We start from the raw sequence: 23,298 nt of genomic DNA, 5'->3' as shown, positions 1-23,298 counted from the left end.
TCAAGGAGACCCAAGCAAAGCAGCCGAATTTCTGAAAAGAACAGTAAGAGCTTCCAAACACAATCATATAATGCATTAAAAATCAAAGGTCACAGAAGGATTCACAAATTTGTCACATTAAAAGATGCAGGATTCTGAATAACATAATTCCATACACACTGTGGTAATTGTGGATTCTCCTGCTTAGCACCAAGAGGGTGACACTTTCATTAATAAATAGAATTTCTCCTTTAAAATCAAGCCACTTAAAAGCTAAAGCAAAGTACTACCAAGTGAATTCCTTACAAAAGCCCTTCCTTTAAAAAAAATCCCATGGGGTTAAGCAGAACCCCTAATTAAATAAGCTACCTATACAGAATAAAGATTTCTGTAATAACATTTACAAGCAGAGAAATATTCTGTGGATACCACTGTAAAAAAATTTTTAACTCATATGATAGATGCGCGTGCACACACACACCCCCGCCACACACTCTCTCTCTCAAACACACCCCCCACCCCACAAAAAAACCTTCAATGAGGTCAGATGCAGCCAAAACACTAAAGCCCCTTAAAGCCCTGGTGATTGTCCTCAATTATAGCTGAAATCCTTCTTAAAATGGGCACTGCCATCTTTATTTGGATTTAAGAATCCTCAAGGAGCAAAATATATTCCTAGGAGTGATGGTATGTTACTTGCATGTAACATACACAAACTGTAACCTAGTGAAATGCTTTATTTGTACTTGGGTAAACTGCATACCACCCCCCCCCATTCTATCATCCAGGGGCTTTAGCGTGCCAATAAAAGCATGTCAGTCTCTGCTACTATTGCAAATTGGAACCTAATATAACATCAGTTTCCACAGATCAACACTGAGATGCAAAGTAAAACCTAATGATGTCAGTTTTCAACACATATTTACAAAACTAGAATATAGAAGAAATTTCCACAAGAACAATATCACTGTATAATACTAAAGGGTTAGAGGCAAGATGGTAAAGATATGACCCAACATGGCTGCTGGGTCCCAGCCTCCATGCTCTCTGCCACCCCCTCTCCAGCAGTCTCACAGGTTTACTACTGACTGCATGCCACACTACTTAAAACTACAGTGTCAACTCCCCACCAACTCAATCTCCCTCTGGGCTGCAGACTTTGTCCTTGTGAAGTGCTAGGAGTTCGTTTTGAACATGAACATTATATTGCAGAAGCTGGCTCTAAATAAATTCTTTCAACAGAACTCCAAACAGAGAAGATCAGAGAGCCTCAGTGGTTAGAAGCAAAGAGATGCACAAAATGCCATCAAAGTAGATGACCTGCAATCTTGACATCTGTGACACTTCAGCTCTTGTGTTTATTTAATAATTGGTATTTTAAGTTTCTTCTAAAAATTTCAATATAAGTAAACTATTACTACAATCACTATAATGGGTAGACAGAGCATTCCCATTAACTTGGCTACTTGATAACTCAAAACACTATTTTCTTGACTAGAATACAAAATAAAACCCACAGTCACACAGAATAAATGCCCTCAAAAAAAGCAACTTAAACTTGTACCAAACACTGAAAAGGTAAATCTGTATAAAAGGTTATAACTGCATTTACAGTGCAAACTCATGTTTTCTTTCTACTTTCTCTTCTGCACAGAAAATCTCTTCAGAAACATTGCCTCCCTGCATTTCTTTAAAACACCTGAGAAAGGTAAGGCTTGAGGAGACACTCACTAAAATGCAACAGGTCTCTGATCTTGGGACTGCAAGAATACATCTGCTATCAAAGGTCCAAGATCTTCATTATAGCATTATGGTCAAACTTGAAACTCAAAAAGGCTCTGGATGAAAAGGGGAATTTGCAATGTCCATTACATGCCACAGACTGTCCCTCGGCATGTTCTAGCAACTGATCTTCACCGGAGCAAGGTAAGTCACAAACAGCATCTGTTTAAAAAATTAAAAAAGATAAGCTCAGTAACCTTAGATAAGGAATCAAATACTGTCCTTTGCCTTTAAAGTACTTTATATACACAGTATGTATTTATCTTTCCACACTCTAAATTTAACACCAAGTAGGACCACCAAGTCATGTATTTTCCTTTCCCTAAATTGGTGCTCAACTGAATTTCTAATCTACAGGGTGTCCCAAAAGTCACCATACACATGGAAAATGAGAAATTGTAGCTAAATATACCTTTGTTTACAAAAACATTCATGACAAAATTGTTCCTTTGTATGAAGACTTTTGGGACACCCTGTATTACTGCCTATTTCCACACAAACATTCAAAATTTTAATCTGTGTTTAAGACTTTTGACATTCCCTTGCTTTCAAAAATGGGCATACCTTTATCTACCTCTCATACTTGTATTTTGTGCTATCATAATGGGAGCTTCTTGACAGAGATCAAAATGAAAGCATTATAAATAGTACAATTATACTGTAAGAACCGTAAAGATTACAATTCTAGAAAAATAAAGCTAGAATTTAGGAAGTATTTCAGGAATATACCAATCAAAGAAAAATCCAAATTTTCAAAATCATAGTACAAAAAACTCTAATTTACCTGGCCTTTTTTCTTTTAAATAGAGCAGGAATTGACCAGGAAAGTAGGTTTGGAACGGACATCAAGAGGCAGAGGCAGAAAGTTAAGTCTGAAATGAGGCCTCCCAGGACAAGAATCCTTTTATACGTCTTTCTCAAGACAACTCAGTTTTATATATCCATATCATGCCCAACTATGCTGGATATACTGAGTTATAGTGTGTGCTTTCTTTAATGTTCCTAAACATTAAATAACTGATTAAATAACCACCAGTAAATAACTTAAATAACTGATTTCTGGATACATGCTGATTAGATTTAACTATCAGCCTATCATGGCCCCAACACACAAGGTGACCAGAAAAAATCCTATTAAGAGGACTTCTACCCCCGTAACTTCTCTATACTAAACTCCAATGAGGGCAAAGGATAGATTCTTCAATAAATGGTGCTGAGAAAAATGGATATCCACATGTAAAAAAAACTGGATCCTTATCTTATACCACACACAAAAATGAACTCAAAATGGGTTAAAACTTCAATGTTAGACCTGAAACCATACCACTCCCAGAAGAAAACATAGGGGGAAAAGTTCCTAGACATTGGTCTTAGCAATGATTTTTTTTGGATATGACACGAAAGCACAGGCAACAAAAGCAAAAATAAACAAGTGGGACTACATCGAACTAAACTCTAATGATAGTTCCTAGTTATCCAAAGTTAACTTTAACTTTCCGTAATAGGGTTTAAGCATCACCTTCATCTCTTTTTAAATAGCTTTTATATTACTTAAATCACAGACAATATTACAGAGAAGGAATATACCATTGCTTTTCACTTCTTAGACTTTTCTATATGAATGCCTTAAATTTAGATGGCACATAAATGGAAATCACTGCACAGGAAATTTCATACAGTTAAAAATAACATCTAAGAAACAATAGTATACTGCACTTCCAAATGACATCTATTAAATCAGTATTACCAAAGAGCTTTCTACATTCATTAGGATTACTTTCCAAATCAGACTATCACTTTTCATAACTAAGGAAAGAGAAATTACAAGCATCATTGTACTAGAAGCTATCCTTAGTACTGCCTTTAAAAGCTGATCACCATTACCTCCAAAAAGGGGAAAGTGTTCCCCTTCTGAAGTTAGTGCATCCCTTATATGTATATGAGAATGAGGATTCCTCACTTTTACAATATTTCGTCCTTTTCACTCTCCATCTAATCCCCAATAATTATTTATTTATAATATTCATGCAATGCACTGAGTCTTATATTCACAAAACAGCACAGTCAAAATGCAAATAATTTCATTTTTTAATCACCTAATTCATTTTAGCCAGTTTCATATTTAGACATCTTCACACACATGAACTCTTTGAACAGAACACAGGCAACTCTTCCTGCTTAACTACCACAGTTCATCATACATGCCACTAAAATCAAAGTTAGGCAAAACTCAACCAAATCACACTAAGCAGAGATTTTAAAAAGAAAGTGACTTGCCTGTTTCAAAATTATCCTGAAGTTTTCGTGGATGAAGTTTCTTTTCACATTTCTATTAAAAAAAAAAAACAAAACATACACACACACACCCCCCACACACACACAATCTCCAGTTATTTAACATATTAAAAATCAGAAGCTATATTATCAAATATCTCAGGGAGGGAGAAAATTTAACCACGAATATAATCACCATCCCATGTCTTTTTTTTGAATTTTGTATTTAGTTTATACAACTAAAACTTTTTTCAATTCTTGATCACATGCACATTATAAAGACACCAGAAAAAGAAAAATATTATTACATTTCTCAGCTTGAACTAATTACTATTAACATTGCCGTCTATATCTTCCTAGCATTTTTCCATGAAGATATATGTTCACAGAACTGTATAAATTTTAAATGGAATTATACTACCATACTATAGCCTTTTAAAATCTAATATATTGTGAATAAATTCCTTTTTCAATAAATACAACCTACGCGGTCATTTCTACTGATTTCATGGTAGTCTACTGTATAGATCTATGATTCTACAGTTAATAACATCTTGGATATTTCCATTGTTTCCATTTTTTCATTAGTATAAAGAATGAGGGGATGAATATTCCTTAAATTTCCCTTCTAGGGAAAATAAGTGTTTTGGTGGTTGTTGTTTTTATTACCAGATAGGGTCTTACTCTGTTACCCAGGCTGGAGTGCAGGGACCCAATCATAGCTCACTACAGCCTTGAATTCCTGGACTCAATCAACCCTCCTGCCTCAGTCTTCCCCAGTAGCTGGGACTACAAGCCCAGACCATCATATCTTTTTTTTTTTTGGTTAAACAGGGGTCTTGCTATATTGCCCAGGCTGGTCTCAAACTCCTGGTCTCAAGTGATCCTCCTGCCTTGGCCTCCCAAAGTGGTAGGATTATAGGCGTGAGCCTGGCCAGCAAGCACTTTATAGCCAAACTCCTCTCCAGAAGGTTGTAACAATTCGTAATTTTTATGTGTTGTCCATACACTCAGTAATACACAACTGGGTATTATTAACCTTTTCATCTTTGTAATCTGAAGGTGGTATCCCATCTTAATTTACATTCTTTGACTACACATACTGTTTGACACTTTTCATGTTTATCACTTTTATTTTTTCTCTTATAAACTGTTTATATATTTGTTCTTCATTAACTTTTTTAAAAACTTAAAAAATCTATTTAAGTTCTTCTAAATAAACATGAGAGTCATTTGTGAAGTTCCTCCAAAAAACATTCAAGGATTTTGACTGGTAGCAACTTGAATTTATACATTAACTTGTGGAGAATTAACATTTGTACAGTATTATCAATAAGAAAGTATCTGTCGTTAGAAACTGATGTTGAATTTTATTAAAAATTTTTTAGATCATCTATTGTCTCCTTTGTTCTTCTCACTACTTCAATCAGAGAAACGTGAAGTAACAGTAACAGGCAAGTAGTCTGCTAATAAACCAATCTTCAACATAGATTTACGGAATCATTACACCTCAAGTTAAATAAACAGCATCCAGGGAATTCAGGTAAAATGTTTTTGCTAAAAATTTGAAATTACTATTACCATTCCCTGTTGAAGAAATGAAAAATAGGTGAAGCTACGATAAGAAAATCCAACATTCAGGTATCAGTCAGGACTTACAGAAAAGATAAGCAAAGAGACCATTAGTTATGAATTACCTTCTGGAGCACAAACTAAAAGAATGAAAGGAAATGCCTTAAAACGTTCACAGCTATTTGTCTTCAGGCCTAGTCTAATGACAATGGCACTGGCTATGGATGTTTTGTTTAATCTTCTAAACTCTAACAACTTGAAGAAAAAAAATACATGAACTTCTCCCAATTTTTAACTTCTGTAATTACAGTAATATAGAATATTCAGAAAAATACAAACAAAACAATTAGCCAAAAAATTGCTCTAGAGCTGGTTTGACTATATGCTGTTTTTTGTGGCATTAAAAAAAATGTAAATAGCCACATAAAAAGCAAAGATTAGGCCGGATGCAGTGGCTCACGCTTGTAATCCTAGCACTCTAGGAGGCCGGGGCAGGAGGATCCCTTGAGCTCAGGAGTTTAAGACCAGCCTGAGCAAGAGCAAGAACTCATCTCTACTAAAAAAAAAAAAAAAAAAAAAAAGTGAAGATGAGATGTGCAGCTGAATCGATGTTATAAACCTGTAATTAAGAGTGGCCAAAGAGATTTTTACTGTGAATATAATAGTGCACAATTTAGCTCCATAAAAATCCTATCAACCTATCAATTAAAATAAGATCAAAGCAAATAACATTAATATGCCTTGACAGTGCCTTGCTCCACTCTTAGAAAGGGTGAATTGTCTACTTAGCACGGGGGCTGTAACTCTTACCATCAAAGAATTCTGCTGCTTCGCTGGCTGGCTGTGGACCCCATTTGTTCTTTTCTTTTGATTAGGTGAGTCCTGGTACTGTTTTCTCCCATTTCCCCTCATACTTTGATTCTGTTTTTCCAATAAGAAATAAAATATGCATCTATAGTATTATGTAATAGCACACAAGAATACAATCCTCTGGCTATGTTTAACTGGTTCAATCAAGTTTTCAGCAAACCTCTGTCTCCCACCCAATTTTCATAAATCACCATATATCAATGTTTTTTTAATAGAAGATAGGGCTTCACATAGCAAGATTCCTCTACAAGTATGAAATAGCAAATATAATGGTCCCTAGAAATTTTCCACGCTTGTTGCCTTATCCTGTATCTGCTTACAGATTTTGTTTATAATACATAAATGGAACCTCTCTGTGAGGGAATGCTGAGGTACACTGGCCACAGCTCTTAGAGCAGGAAATAGGAAGCAAATGTGATCAACTGCTACCTTGAAAATCTGCTTTAAATTAATAAATAAGCACTATCAAATGAATGATCACTTATTACAAAATAATGAAGATTGGTATTTTTAAAATTTGGGCCATTATTCCTAAATTTAGACATAAAACCTAAATATGCAGTTGTTTATATCTTGCTATTAAACTGCTTTAAACCAGGCATGGTGGTTCATGCCTGTAATCCCAGCACTTTGGGAGGCAGAAGATCACTTGAGGCCAGGAGTTCGAGACCAGCAATGGGCAACATTAATGGGACCCCCTCTCTACAAAAAATTTAAAAATTAGCTGGGTGTGGTGGCACTTGACATAGCAAGACTGTCACTTAAAAAAGATTTAAAAAATAAACAAACTGCTTTCACATTAGTTAATTTTCCCACCAAAAAAAACCCCCTTAGTTTAAATTAAAACACATAAACTTTCTTTTCAGAGACAAGGTCTCACTCTGTCACCCAGACTAGAATACAGTGGTGTGATCATAGCTCACTGCAACCTCCAATGCCTGGGCTGAGGCAATCCTCCTGCCTCAGCCTCCCCAGTAGCTAGGACTACAGGCATGTGCCACCACATCCAGCTAATTTTTCTATTTTTTTGCAGAGATGGGGTCTCACTATGTCGCCCAGGCTAGTCTGAAACTCCTGGCCTCAAGCAATCCTCCTGCCTTCGTCTCCCAAAGTGCTGGGATTACAGATGTGAGCCACTGTGCCCAGCCTACTTATTATTATATTTCATGTGGTACAACATACATAAAATTTACCATTTCAACCACTTTTAAGTGTATACTTTAATGGCATTAAGTAACAGCCACAATGTTGTACAACCATCACCACAATCGCTTCCCAAACTTTTTTTCATCACCCAAACTTTGTGCCCAATAAACAGTAACTCCCTATTCTTCCTTCCCTCCAGCTCCTGGTAATCTCTAGTCTACTTTGTGTCTCTATTAATTTGTCTAATCTAGGCACCTCATCTAAGTAGAATCATACAATATTTGTCCTTTTGTGTCCAGCTTATTTCACTTAGCATAATGTCTTCTAGGTTCACCCAATTTGTAGCATGTTATCAGAATTTCATTTCTTAAAGGCTGAATAATATTTCATTGTACATATGTACCACTTTTTGTTTACCCATTCACCTACTGCCAGGCATATGGGCCGTTTCCACCTCCGAGTATCGTGAACAATGCCGCTATGAACATTAACACACAAGTTATGTGTTAAAAGTCCTTGCTTTAAATTCTTTTGCATATATACCTAGGAGAATTGCTGAGTCATATGGTAACTCCACATTTAACTTTTTAAGAAACCTCAAGCTGTTTTCCAAGACAGCTGCACCATTTTACATTCTCATCAGGAATGCACAAGGGCTCCAATTTCTCCACGTCCTTCCCAACTCTTGTTATTTTCTGCTGTTATTTTTGTTTTTTATTACAGCCATCCTAATGGGCAAGAAATGGTATCTAATTGTGGTTCTGATTTGCTTTTCCCTAATGATTAATAATGTTGTTGTATGCTACAGGTATGTAAAAAAATAAATAATAATGTTGAGCATCTTCTTGTACACTTATTGGCCATTTGCATAACTTCTTTGGAGAACCATCCAAGTCCTCTGCCCATACTTTCATTGGGTTTTTTTGTTCTTGTTGCCGAGTTCTAGTTCTTCATATATTTTAGATATTAATCCCTTATCATATATGATTTGCAAATATTTCTCCCCTTTTGTAAGCTGTTTTTACTCTTTTGATAATGTCCTCTGAAGCACAAAAGTTTTTAATTTTCACAAACCCAGTATATTAAAAAAAAAAAAATGAAAATAAAAAATAAGAGTGGTCCCCAAATGGACAGTTAAAAAGACAGATGATACCAAGTATTAGTAAGAATGCAGGACAATTAGAACCCTCATGTATTTTGTTGGGCATATAAATCACTTGAGAAAATTAGTTCCAAGTATATACTCAATAACACAGGCATATCCAATGATCCAGTAATTCTTCTTTTAGTTACACAAAAGAATTGTGTACATTCATCAAAAGACATGTATCAAAAATAGCAGCACTGTTAAAGCCCCAAACTGGAAATAAGCAAAATGTCTATTAAAAGTGAATTGGATAAATAAATTGTGATACAACCATACACTGGAATAATGAAAATCAAATTTTACAATACACTGTTAATTTTTTCCCTAACAAAAGCCAATAGATCTTATTTATCTTAAATTGGAAGATATTTCTCTTATGACTTGTTTTAAAATGAACCTTTCACTAGCAGCATGTATATCAAAGTCAGATATTAACTCCTATTACTCATTTTACTGGATTTACACCAAAGCTATAAATATGAAGGAGTCTCAGCCCTGTTTCAAATCACAAGTAAGGAACACAGCAGCCTTTGATCAACAATTCAGAGCTCTATAACTATTAATATGCAATGCCTCAATTTAGAATGATTTCAAAGCCAAATGATCTAAATTTCTGAAAAATCTTAATTGTACATCACTCACCTTTGCTTTTAAAAGGTCAGACATTTCAGAATGATTATTATATGGCTTTTGCTGCAGTGGCTGCCTGTGCTTTACCCACTGGTCACCAGGAGAACCATCAGGAAATAACTGCTGACTGTGGCGTAATTTGGTTCGACTATATCAAGATATTAAAAATAAAAATTAGATCAGAAAGTTTTCACTTATAGTTCTTTTAACACCTGAATAGTTTATCTTACAGACTCAATCTTTCACTTTCTTATTTATGGTCTATCTCCCCCCACTAGAATGTAAGTTCTAAGAGGGCAGAGATTCTTATCTGCTTTGTCTGCAACTTTATCTCTAGCACCTAGAGAAGTGCCTGGCATTCATCTCCTCCCTATACGTGATTGTACTGTGCTGTTGAAAATCTGAAGAAAATAATTACTTCTAAATTTAGCTGAAATGAATATAAGTGCATTTTCCTTATTAATAGGACAAGGAACTCATATTCTTGCTAGGATGTTTAAAGTATGGAATTTGATCCTGTACAGGTCAGTTATGGACCCCATCCATACTGTAAGAGGATCTGAGAAATTCAGCTATCTTCTAAAGCAAAAAGTTAAGGGGCACAGACAATGGATTAGCAAATTAAATAAAGATCCAGTTTCAAATTCTTATGCAAAAGAATCCGACTCTGAAAAATTGTACTCAGGCGGTAATTTGCAATATAAGGTAAGAAATCTCATTATATAGTACCACTTGCATGTATAATATATTCCAGAGACACTGATCCCAAGAATCACATTATAGTAAGATTGCTTCAGAATACTCAGAGTTCTTCTCCTTTCCCATTTAAAAATAATAAAATTTCAGTCTATCCTTTTTCTAGACACGATTCAGCTATTTCCTCCAACATATAACAGACATTAGTCTATATTCTAAAAATACACAAAAAAACCTGAAATTTGGTTAGAGAAGTTGCTTTATCATCTCCTTACCCACTCACCAAGACCACAAACCCCTGGACTAAGATAGGGAACTCATACCACACACTATGGTCAACAGATTCTTCCAAACATGAACATTCATATAATTATTTTTTCAAATACTGTCATTATTTCCTAATTTTTTTTGGCAGTGTCTTTGTTTCTTTTTATCTTGGCTGCATTCCCGTCTACCTTACTTTTTCTATACTGTTTCACTTGTTTCTGTAGTATATTATTTGGTGATTATCACCATAGATTCAGAAAGGCATCTCCAAGCATTTAGTCTAAGCTCCTGTCCTCATAAAACCCATCTAAAATAGAATGCTATCTATTTTAAAGCTATTGACTATACATGTGGTTTACTCCTATTAATTTCTGAAGCTCTATGATAAAAGCAGAATCACCCAATTGCAGAAAATGTAAAAATCAGCTCTCTCTGAACCTAACATAGATAAAGTTCTCATAAACTGATGCCAAAATTATATGCTTATTTAATAAAGTTACTTCCCCAGCCTACTCTATAAGTGATTTGGATGCAATTAAGTTCCAAGCAAGAAAATGTTCTTCATAGTTCATGTCCATATAATACTCTTTTATAATACACACTCTATGCTAGGGAAAGAAAAAAAAGCAAGCCCAGGTCTTCACCATTCTTTCTTTGACTTTAACAAATTATACATCAGCATCTATCATCTTCCCTGCACGAAAACAGACCTCAATATCCCAACCAACCAACATCACAAATTTCCTTATCTCTAAAGTTGGCTATGAGAACAGAGAAGTATAATAACACTGTGAACACACATAAGTTTTTCTTTTCCTAGTGTTCTACCTATCCACCTGAAAAGTTGGTATCCTCTTGAGTATACTATTTTAAAATGTGCCTGAAGCTACTTTCCAACTGCAATTAACCTTTTACATCTTTTAAAAATCTTCTATTACCCGTGAGACCAATAACGAAATAGTAACTATAAAAAGGAATCCTATACCTCTGCAAACTTTAGAAGCAAAATGCTTCCATATTTAAAACAACTATCAGGAAATCAGAATTCAATATATTCAATTATATTCAACATATTCAATAATTCCATAAATGTATTTCTTTACCTCAATTTTTCCACAGTGTAAGGTTTAGCTGGTGTGCTACCAGCTGAGGAAAATCCATTGTCACTATCTGAGGAATCTCCAAATCTTCGAGAAAGCCAGTCCCTTAATGGTCTATGGAAACAAGAAGAATTCACTTTTAGGCCAAAGTGGAAGGATTGCTTGAGGCCAGGAGTATGAGACTAGCCTGTGCAACCCAGCGAGACTCTGTCTCTGTAAAATACAGAAAAATTAGCCAGGGGTGGTGGTGTGTGCCTGTAGTCCCAGCTACTCTAGGAGGCTGAGGCAATAGGATAGTCTGAGCTCAGGAGTTTGAGGTTGCAGTGAGTTATAATGATATGACTGTACTCTAGTCCAGGCAACAGAGCAAGACACTGTCTCAAAACACAAAAACAAAACAAAAAAAAAAAGAATTAACTTTTAAAATCTGGCTATAGAAAGAAACTACTATCAGAATCATGAAGGCTATTTTTAAAGAAATATGAACATACCTGATAAAGGGAATAGCCATAAAAAATTTGTTAGGTGCCAAACCAAGTTTAGATTTTGGGGTCATATCATTTCTATGACAAGGCAATTTCTCAATGGAGAACCACTCAATGTTCTGAAACACAAAAGAAAATAATTCATTTAGTTAATTGTTATGAAGAAGTTTCTAAAAGAAATTCCCTACTTCATTCAATTAGGATACTGCCCAGCAACCTGAAAATACTACCAATTGTTACATACCCGAATTTCTCTCCTGGTTTTCGGGTTAAATTTTGTGTCTTTTGGAATTCCTGGAATAATGTACAAACGAGCAAGCTGGTCATTGATTCGTAGTTCAATGTAATCATCCTTACAAATATAGTCTTTGATATCAAAACCAGTTTCTTCAAAGACCTGGAAATAACAAATGTGGATGAAATTTTCATTTTTAGCTGTTAGACCTCCAGTTCATTAAAGTTTATTTCAAAGACAAAAATTCAGAAAAGGGGAGACATTATTTGTATCTACTACTTCTGGAAATGGCAGAATGGGTACAGAAGTATGAATGTGATACTGAAAAAAAGAAAGTTCTTGTGTCCTACGTTTCTCTATATCCACATCTGGTACTTTGGGTATACACAGAGACAGTCCACTGACATTCAAACATACCCAAACTATACACCTTTCCCAGAATAAAATTCTGAATGCTCAGTGATACAGGTTTCATGGTTTCCCACCTTCCCAAATCTTAACATGTATATACAGAAGACAATGTAATTAAACCATCAATCACATGGATTTATCTTATAATTCATGCATGCTGTCTGAGCATTCCCATTAGAGCAAAAGTCCAGATGCTTTGGCTTTTCTTCTTTGAAACTAAGGTCTAATCTACTGCTTTAGACAGAGCTTAAAAACATTTTTGATTAGTAAATAAATCTTAATGGGTTATTAGATTTATAGCTATAACAATTAAGAATAGTTTACCTAAAAGTTTACGTATCAATATATGAAATTGTTTCTCTTCATTAAGGACACCCTTAAGAGAGTCAAAGGGAAAACATAAATCAAAGACACAATGCATTCATATCCAATATATATTAAAAACTCATATATATACACATATACATATCAATAAGACAAGTAACTCAACTTTTAAAAAATGGGTAATGTATAAATGGGTACTTAATAAAAGGGGATATTCGAATGGCCATTAAGAATAAACATGACAAGGTGCTCAACATCATTAAACTTCAGGAAAATGGAAGTTAAAACCACAATGATAAACCATTACATTCCCATCAAAGTAGCTAAAAATTTTTTAATTTGACAATTTGGTGTGTAGGCCAGGATCCATTCATTGCTGTTGGGAATATAAATTGGTACAACTACTTGGAAAACTATTGGCAGTAGCCTCCCTATTACTCAGCAAGTCTAGTCTTAGAGAAATATGGGTTTCCTTCCCTCAAAGGGCATATACAAGAAATAGGCACAGCAGCTTTATTCATAGTAGCAAAAACTGTATACAATTCAATGTGTAAGAAAATGGACAAAGAGTTATAATATTTGTACACTAGGATATTACAGAGAATAAAAAGAATCAACTATGGATACATGCAAGAAGATAAATCTCACAGGCATTATGTTGAGCCAAAGAAGCCAAACACAAAAAAAGTCACAACTGCAAAATTTCATTTATACAAAGCTCAAGAACAAGCAAAACTAATCAATGGTAACAGAAGGCAAAACAATGAGTCCCTTCAGTATAAGTGTGGGAAGAAGTGGCAGGCAGGACTCTTCTGAGGTGCTATAAGTGTTTTGTATCTTCTTTTTTTTTTTTTTCTTTTTTTGAGAGAGAGTCTCGCTTTGTTGTCCGGGCTAGAGTGCTGTGGCACCAGCCTAGCTCACAGCAATCTCAAACTCCTGGGCTCAAGCGATCCTCCTGCCTTAGCCTCCCAAGTGGCTGGGACTGCAATTATGTACCACCAAGCCTGGCTAATTTTTTCTATTTTTAGTTGCCTGGCTAATTTTTTTTTCTATTTTTAGTAGAGACTTCAGTAGTCTTACTCTTGCTCAGGCTGGTCTCAAACTCCTAACCTCAAGCAATCCTCCCACTTTGGCCTACCCAAGGGTTGGGATTACAGTCGTGAACCACCGTGCCCGGCCATGTTCTGTATCTTGATCTGGGTGGTGGTTTCACAGGTATATACACATATAAAAATGAACAAACTGTTTAGTTAAGATTAGCGTACTTTATGTATTTTAGCTTCAACAGAAAAAGGTTTAAAAAATAATTTATATATGGTTCTTAATTCTATTTTTACTTCATCTCTTTACTTCCTTCTTCGAATATCTCATTGTCAGAAATAAGTATACACAGCTAGTCACATAAATCTGTATAATAATTAGGAACTATGCTAAAAGTAAATTGTATAATCTAAATTCCCTGTGAGCAGAGCCTATTATCTATGTGTTACAAATAGTATCTAACTAAATAAATAAAATATTGAAGGACAGAGGAACTGTTTTAGATTAAGAAGACTGAAAGACATACCAACTAAATGCAAATGAAATAAATGAGCCTAGACAGGTGTTGAGGTAGAAACTGAAGAAAGGATCATAATGGGCAAATAGTGTTTTTAAATATGAACTGTCCATTAGGTAACAGCACATCAGTGTTACATTCCTGCATGCGATAATTACACTGTGATTACCCTAAAAGAATTCTTTGTTTTTAAAAGCTATGCATAAGTATATATTTAAATATAAAGGGGCATTTTGTCTGCAATTTACTCTTAAATAATTCAGCAATAAAAACCATATATACACACACATCAAAAGTAAATATGGCAAAACAAACCAGGGTCTATTCTTTGTATTACTCTCCCCACTTTTCTACTTGAAATTATCTCATTATTTATTCATGTAATTTTTATGAAGTCATATGTAACCAAATGCTTAGTTCATTTTAGTACATTATTCAAATATGTACTGTGTGCCTAGGCAGTGAATTCAGTAATGAATAAAGCAAGCACTGTCCTTGAAGGAGTTCAGTCTAAAAAAGAAAAAAGAAAAAAAAAAAAATCAAGTGTAATTTGATGTTTAAGTGTTTAAAAGGTAGGAAGAGGGTGCCTAACTCAGCCTTTTGTAAAGGTGTGTGAGAGTTGGGGTGGTCACCTTTGGAAGTCTGTCATGGACAGCATCTTATTCTGCTGGACAACCTGGAGCTAGGACTGAAGATGAATAGGAGTTTGCCACATAGATAAGAAGTAAAAGGCATTCCATTTAGATAGCTGGGAATGGCTACAACTAAAGAATTACATGCAAAACGAAGTGGTACGATATGAGGCAAAATGAAAAGGGCCATCAGCACTAATCCAGGCAGCTTCAAACTATACAACCAAAGCCAGAATAAAAATAACAGAAAAACACCTCTCAATCCTAGAAGTGACACAGACAGATTTGCCTCTAAAATTAGGCATTCACTTTCATCAAATATCTACCAGGAATAAGTTTTAACAGCTGACTTACATGTACAGACTCCAGAAACAAATTTTAATACCATACCTTCTGTGCATCAAATCTATTATTGTATTATTAACTATGTACAATACACAGTTAATTTTTCTAGCACATGGAACAGCATTAACTTTTCAAATGTTATCAAATAAAAATCCCCACGTAAAAGGTTTTTTAAGGAGTGTTACCTAAGGAGAACTGGCACAGGGAGACAATAAAATTGTTTACAGTATTTGTCCTGGCCGGGCGCGGTGGCTCACACCTGTAATCCTAGCACTCTGGGAGGCCGAGGCGGGTGGATTGCTCGAGGTCAGGAGTTCGAGACCAGCCTGAGCAAGAACGAGACCCCGTCTTTGCTAAAAAATAGAAAGAAATGATCTGGCCAACTAAAATATATATAGAAAAAATTAGCCGGGCATGGTGGTGCATGCCTGTAGTCCCAGCTACTCAGGAGGCTGAGGCAGTAGGATCGCTTAAGTCCAGGAGTTTGAGGTTGCTGTGAGCTAGGCTGATGCCATGGCACTCACTCTAGCCCAGGCAACAAAGCGAGACTTTGTCTCAAAAAAAAAAAAAAATGTTTATAATATTTGTCCTATAAGCCTATGGAAAGAAGTAGACTAAGCCAACCAGTAGTTTCTCTGTACAAATTCTGTGAATTAAATCATATAAATGCATATTGAAGTCAGCTTCATTACAATAAAACATGTTTTGGCAAATAATAAGCCACAGTATGTAATCTTGAAACTACAAGTGAATTGCCAAGTATCATTTGCTTCTTTCTCAACAGCTGGTGTTTCACAACAAATGACAACAAGAATATACTGAGGTTATTATGCCTTCAATAATATCTAGGAAACATTTTTCACATCTTTGTCCTTTTAAATAAAATTTACAAGAAGCCATGGTTTGGACTGATCTCCTACACTAGGCCCCAGCAGACCAAACCAAAATGGAGTTGCTCATGCTAAAGTCCCATGTACCCCACGTCACCAAACCAACACTATTAATAAGTTGTTTACCTGACCTTCAAGAAATCAGGAGAGGGAGAGATAACAGCCAAATCCCAAAACAGCCCAGTTTTAATGGTCATAAGGAAGTCCCTTTGCTTAACCTTTACAGTGAAAGTAATGGAAAAGACCAATCTGTGTTTTGTTTTCTGTTTCTGCTTTCCTCAGTCCTTTTCTGTCTTTAAAACCAACCTGTTCGTGACCAGTGAGACCCCGTCTCTACAAAAAAATTAAAAAATTATATGGGTGTGGTGTTGCATTCCTGTAATCCTAGCTACTAGGGAAACTGAGGCAGGATGATCGTTTGTACCCTGGAATTCAAGGCTATGGTAGAGCTATGACCAGGCCACTACATTCCAGCCTTGGGGAGAGTGAGACCTTGTTTCTAAAAAAAAAAAAAAATCAAAGAAAAACAATAAAAGAATTTAAAGGAAAAAAAACCCCAAGTTCCTCTGTTCAGCTGATCGCAACACTTATTCTATTTTATGGAATGAAGTGTTGCCTGATTCTCAAATCACAAATAAAGCCAGTCCCAATCTTTAAACTTATTGTAATTTTGTCTTTTGACGGGTCCTAAATATTTCACTGAATAAAATTGTTCATAAATAATCAAATTAACAAATGTGAACCAAGAGGTCAAACAGAAGATTGGAAATTACTTAAGACTGCCCTTAGCTTTCTATTGATAATTATTTATGCCTTCTCCTTGAGAAGCTTGTTTATCAGAGCTGCTATAGGCTCAGCGTACATACACAGTCCTGTTTTGGGATGTGTCAAATTCTGCCATAGCATAACAAAACACCTTAGTACTGCCACGTACAATAACATAACTGTAGGAATGCTATAATAAGCCAAAAAAAAATGCTATTAGCAACTTAAGGATAAGCATCCACGGTAGAACTGTGTAACTTAAAAAAGAAGTGCTTAAGATACCAGTCTAAGTTTAATCAGCAGCTAGAAAATTAGGACAAAACCTTTCCCTGTACGTTAATACAAGTAAAAATTAAAAGGAAAAATGAGGCATTAATAAATGATAAAGAATGGAATAACAATCTGGTTTACAAATAAGACTTAACTGGTGGTTTCCCCGCTTTCAAGCAGTGCTGCTTCTATTATACTGCAGTACCACCAAGTGGCAGAAGGACATAACTGCAATTCTAGGACTGTTAATTGAATGCTTTTCATCATTCAAAAATGGCAACTGCTATAGACTGGACTGTGTGTCCCCCCCTCACCCAAATTCTTATGCTGAAGTCCTAACCCCTAATGTGACTGTATTTGGAGACAGGGTTCTCAGGAGGTAACAGAGGTTAAGTGAGGTCCGTAAGGGTGGAGCCTTCATCTGATAGAGCTGGTGTCTTTATAAGAAAAGGAAAAGACACCCGAGCTCTCTCCACATGCACCCAAGAAAGGCCATGTGAGCACAAAGCAAGAAGGCAGTTGTCTACAAGCCAGGAAGAGATCCCTCACCAGGAATCAAATCAGGTAGCACCTTGATCTTGGACTTTCCAGCCTTCAGAACTACCCCACTTCCCTTGCCCTAAGAATAAATTTTATTCATGTACTTTCTTACCAATTAGGGTGAGTTATATTCATTACTGAAATTAGCACCATACAAACAGAACAATCTTTTATCTTAGTATTAATATCTTAAAGCAGAAAACAAACAAATACCATAACCAATACAAAAACCGGGTGCCTCAGTTCACAGGTTAACTACCTCTCTTTCCCCAAATAATGTATTTCTGCATTATTCTTACTCTTTGCAATATAGTGTATAAAACTCTTCATATGGAAGGATCTAGGTAGATCTCTTGGGTCCGGGGCATACTTCAGTTTTGCAAGTTTAGGAACAGTAGTCTCCCTACCCTCCCCCATCTTTGTGGCATTGCGTTCTGGATTTCAGTTATCTCAGTCTGAAGAGTGAGTGAGAACAGTACAGAAAGATATTTTGATAAGATATTTCACATAACTTTTATTATAGTATATTGTTATAATTGTTCTATTTATTAGTTATTGTTGCTAATCTCCTACTGTGCCTAATTTATAAATTAAACCTTATCATAGGTATATCAGTATAGGAAAAAAACATAGCATATATAGGGTTCCCTACTATCCATCGTTTCAGGATATACTGGGGACCTTGGAATATATCCTCCAAGGATAAGAGGGGACTACTGTGTTTGATTCCTCTCAAGTTCTCCCTAAAAGACCCAATTATAGAGACAGTTGATCCCACCCAATTTAACCTGAATTTTTGTTATTCCAGCTAATGTAATGTCCTTTCCTGACCTAGACAACAACCGTGCTGCCGTGGGGAACCTGCGGCCTTGGGGACACACGTGGCCCTTCAGATCCACCAGTGTGGCTCCTCGACCAAATCCAAACTTCACATCTGACCAAATTTGGATTCAGTCAAACGGCTGCACTCGAGGATCCAGAAGGCCGTATGTGGCCTTAAGGCTGCAGGTTCTCCACTCTATTTTAACCTTCCTTATGAGCAAGAGAACTTACAACATTTAAGCACATAAAAGGGAAGATTTTTACAACTGACCTCCTGCCATCTACAGAAAGGAAAAGGAAAAGCTTTTAGAGGATGTGGCAATTTCTCTCACCTTCTTCCCTCCAAACAGCTTTCAATTTTAAGAGACGTACATAAACCTTCATTGACTTGCATACAACAACTTTGTCTATAAGCTGCTGCAAATACTAGCTTGGATAAGATGTTCCATACTGAATTTAAAATACAGCATTTTCAATCATTTTATCAATCCTACTCCAAAGTAAATAACTAGTGATGGATTTTCCATGGTACATAACCACTAGTAGTTTATAAGAATTTTAGGCCGGGCGCGGTGGCTCACGCCTGTAATCCTAGCACTCTGGGAGGCCGAGGTGGGCGGATCGTTTGAGCTCAGGAGTTCGAGACCAGCCTGAGCAAGAGTGAGACCCCGTCTCTACTAAAAATAGAAAGAAATTATATGGACAGCTAAAAATATATATAGAAAAAATTAGCCGGGCATGGTGGCGCATGCCTGTAGTCCCAGCTACTCGGGAGGCTGAGACAGGAGGATCCCTTGAGCTCAGGAGTTTGAGGTTGCTGTGAGCTAGGCTGACGCCACGGCACTCACTCTAGCCTGGGCAACAGAGTGAGACTCTGTCTCAAAAAAAAAAAAAAAAAAAAAAAAAAAAAAATTTTAACTAGTATCCCTCATAAATAGTTATAAGCAAACTTAAACTAAGCAGCAAACAATGCGGCATGAAAACATTAAGTCAAAACACATGCAAGGCAATGGATTCTAATGAAATATGCCACAAAATCCTTATTAGTGTCTCAAAAAAATCTCAAATTCAAATCACTACCTTAGATTTTTTGCCCTTAAAGGTATCACTTCCAGTTATGAAGCCCTTGAGTGACTCTCCTTAATAAATTTATATCTTACAATGATTAAGTAACTTGCCTAGAGACTATACTAGATCAAAAATCTTTCAACTCCTTGGCCAGTCTTCTTTCCATTGTATCATACTTCCTATGGTTCAATTTCTTAAATCTCAACAATAAAGCATAATGTGGAAAAATAAGAACACAGTACACAATCCATCACAAGGTATTGTATAATTAGTACCAAGTGAATAATAAAGACGATAGTTGCTACGAAAGTTTAGAGAATATTGTGGGCTAGAGCTGATTGTTAAGACTTTAAAACAGAATTTTATGTAAGAAGGAACTCCAGAAAACATCCATTCTAAACTTCATTTTACAGATAAGAAACTCAAGTCCTACATACAAAGCTTGTTGGTAGCAGTCCTTCAGGGGAAAAAAACGATTTGAGCTGGGTTTAGAAATGTATATAGATAGGATTTGAATAGGAAGCAAGAAAAGAGGATTTTCCAGGTGGGGAAATAGTATTAGCAAAATTTTAGAAGCTGAAACAATCATCAAGTTCAGGGGACAGAGAATAAATACTTTTGACTGAGAATGAAATAAATTCAGAAATGGCTAAGATTTGTGTTGGGGGGAGGGGAAAGAGTTTAAATATTTAAATAATTAAACTTCATCCTGTGAGCAGTGGAGAACTAGAGTTTGAGCAACAAACGTAAATTTCTTAGAAAAGCCCAAATTTGTGCACTTGTCTGCAAGCCAAGACTATAACATCAAACAAGGATAACAGCCAAAATATTTTACCAATTAAGAAAACGAACAATGAAAGAAACATAAGAATAAATAACAGATGTGGACAAAACAATCAGTAGTTATGTTAAAATATAGAAGTTGCTTCATGCACTCAAGTTCTGAAAAGAGGGTTAGAGAGTCCAAACAAGAGAATCTATATGGCTTAATTTAAAAAAAAAAAAAAAAAATACATTCAGAGCCCAACAGCCAAATTTACTATGTTTCAGACTGTAATAACTAACTTACCTCTCTAGCAGCACAATCATGAGGAGCTTCTTCTTTATTTACTTTTCCTTTTGGAAATCCCCAGCCTGATTTTGCCAGGTACCCCTGAACCAGTAGTACCTACAAAACAAACAGAGATAAAAATCAAATTCGTCCTCCTTTCCCACACTCCTTTCTAAAATCAAAGGTATTTTTCTCCTTCAGGTAACTGTTATCACCAATAATTTTATTCAGTATTTGGTTTAAATATCTTCCATGAGTCTGAATATACTACTACTAATACGAAAGCATTCTGCTTATTTAAAAAATATTTCTTCAACAACGAAGTGACACTTTTTTGCACTAAGCCAGAGCTGCAAGAAGTATTCATATAAAATCTTAAGACCCAGAATGCAGACAAAATACACAAAATTTGGCCTTTTAGTGCTAGAAATCTAAGAATATTTTAAAACCTCAATTCAGAATGCTACATAAATAACAAATTTTGTTAATGGGCTAAAAATTAACAGTTGATCACTATTTCACTAAAAACCTTGTTATTTTATTACACTCACATTTTCAAGTGTCTCATCAAGAATAATTGCACCATATGTTGGTACTCCCATTTTATATTCCTTCCATTCATCCAAAACCTTTTCCACATCTTCACCTTGAGGCAGCAAAAATGGACAATGACTGAAGAGTATAAACAATGTCAAGGAATCTACTTTCTCCCTTAATTCAGCTTGAGAAATTGTATACAGAAAGAAATCTACTTAAATTAACTGTGTATTTTATGTGAAATTACTCAAATCTTTACCTCTCTTAATATTTTTATTTTTTTCCAAATCTGTTTTCTCTTAAACAAGTCATTGTTAATTTCTGCATTTAGCCTAGAGACAGATCAAGTAATTTTTGAGTACTCACAGTCCTGGATCCCTAAGTTAACACAATTAAATTCAGGACCATGTAAACACTTCAAACACTTCTCATTAAGTGAGTTAAATTCATTATACTCAGGAGTCAATGGACACTGAAGTAATGGCAAGAAACAGAAGTACAGTGTGTGCATATACATTATATACATATAATGTACGTATATTATATATGTATATATGGCTACGAGAAAGAAACCATCAGAAAAACAAGAAAGTAGTGAACCCCAAGAAATAGAACTACAGATGAGGTATACCATTCTATGCTGCTGACTTTCTTTACCATGTATATGTATTGTTTCTATAATAAAAAACATTTTAATGATGAAGATTTACTAAGGATTATAGAAAAAGGTAAATCTGGGTATTAAGGAAAGTATAGCCAGTTTCAAAAACACTAGGCATGCCCTCTGCCCCCAAAGTTGGGCAGTGTAAAATAGTATTATAAAAAAGAAAAAAGGAAAAAAGCTCAAACCCTGAAATTGCATGCTCAGGCTTCCAATACTTCATGCCATCAAATGCCTCATCACTATAACACTGTTAATTATAAAAAGCGTGGTCAAGCACTGTGGCTCGCACTTGGAATCCCAGAAGTTAGCCGGGCATGGGGGCAAGTGCCTATACTCCCAGCTACTCCAGAGGCTGAGGCAGGAGGGATCAATCACTTGAGCCCAGGAGTTCAAGGCTTCAGTAAGCTATGATCCCAACACTGCACTCCAGCCAGGCAACAGAGCCAGACTCCAACTCTTAAAAACTAAAAATTATAAAAAGTGTAGGGAAAATTATAATTTATGATAGTGTTTCTCATACTGAGGACATACTTTCAAGGGTTCTCAAGTCCTCTGTAGAAACTTGTATACTCTGTGTTTTCATTTTGATGTTACTCTAAAAACATGTAATATGAGCATATTTTCAATTATCTAGATGACCACATATATCAAATACTACCACTTAATTTCGAGGCCATATTGGTACTAGTACTACTTTAATTGCTCAGAGTTATCAAAAACAGAAGAAACCTAATACACAAATGATGCATTAGGGTCAAATAACACACCAACATAATATAGCAAAGAAAGTTTCTTAACAGATGGAGCTGGGAAAGATGGTAGAAGAACTGGTAACAAAAGTAAATCAAACTCAAAACGCCCTCAAAGAAAGCAGCATTATATTCACACTGTGATGAGAAATTTGGTTTAAACAAAAACACATGAAATTCATTTTATTAATTTAAATTTTATGAGTTCTACAATTTTATAATTTAAATTTCGTTTTGGTTTTACAGTTGCAGTAAGAACAAAATAGGCCCTCAAAGAATTCAAAGAAGTCAACTGTCTATGACAATATCGTAATTAAAAGACAAGCATGAGGTTAATCTCAATATAATTAGTTCATGCCTTATTTGGGGGGGGAAGATAAAAGCTTGGATACATCATTAACCATTCCATGAAGCCCTATGGTTCTATAGGGGCTTTCTAAGATTCTAATAGGTATTTCCCAATAAAAGTCTTGCTTTACATGTTTAGTA

General features: G+C 35.5%; 1 protein-coding gene across 1 annotated transcript in view; it reads right to left on the bottom strand.

Annotated features, from left to right (window-relative positions):
- Nucleotides 1–1,326: 1,326 nt before the first annotated feature.
- The window catches only part of DCP2 (decapping mRNA 2), a 38,946-nt gene continuing 16,974 nt past the window's right edge, over nucleotides 1,327–23,298 (bottom strand). The window contains exons 3-11 of the mRNA XM_069492117.1: nucleotides 21,411–21,538; nucleotides 20,878–20,976; nucleotides 12,193–12,345; nucleotides 11,955–12,067; nucleotides 11,467–11,577; nucleotides 9,413–9,548; nucleotides 6,418–6,528; nucleotides 4,039–4,090; nucleotides 1,327–1,923 (exon numbers count right to left, since the gene is read on the bottom strand). Coding sequence (XP_069348218.1) covers nucleotides 1,760–1,923; nucleotides 4,039–4,090; nucleotides 6,418–6,528; nucleotides 9,413–9,548; nucleotides 11,467–11,577; nucleotides 11,955–12,067; nucleotides 12,193–12,345; nucleotides 20,878–20,976; nucleotides 21,411–21,538 — 1,067 coding nt within the window. The 3' untranslated portion in view covers nucleotides 1,327–1,759. The remainder of the gene's footprint in view (nucleotides 1,924–4,038; nucleotides 4,091–6,417; nucleotides 6,529–9,412; nucleotides 9,549–11,466; nucleotides 11,578–11,954; nucleotides 12,068–12,192; nucleotides 12,346–20,877; nucleotides 20,977–21,410; nucleotides 21,539–23,298) is intronic.

The sequence above is a fragment of the Eulemur rufifrons genome, chromosome 17 (assembly GCF_041146395.1).
Source record: "Eulemur rufifrons isolate Redbay chromosome 17, OSU_ERuf_1, whole genome shotgun sequence".
Lineage (NCBI taxonomy): Eukaryota > Metazoa > Chordata > Mammalia > Primates > Lemuridae > Eulemur > Eulemur rufifrons.
The sequence above is the reverse complement of the archived record's forward strand: the minus strand, read 5'-3'. Positions and strand labels throughout refer to the sequence as shown.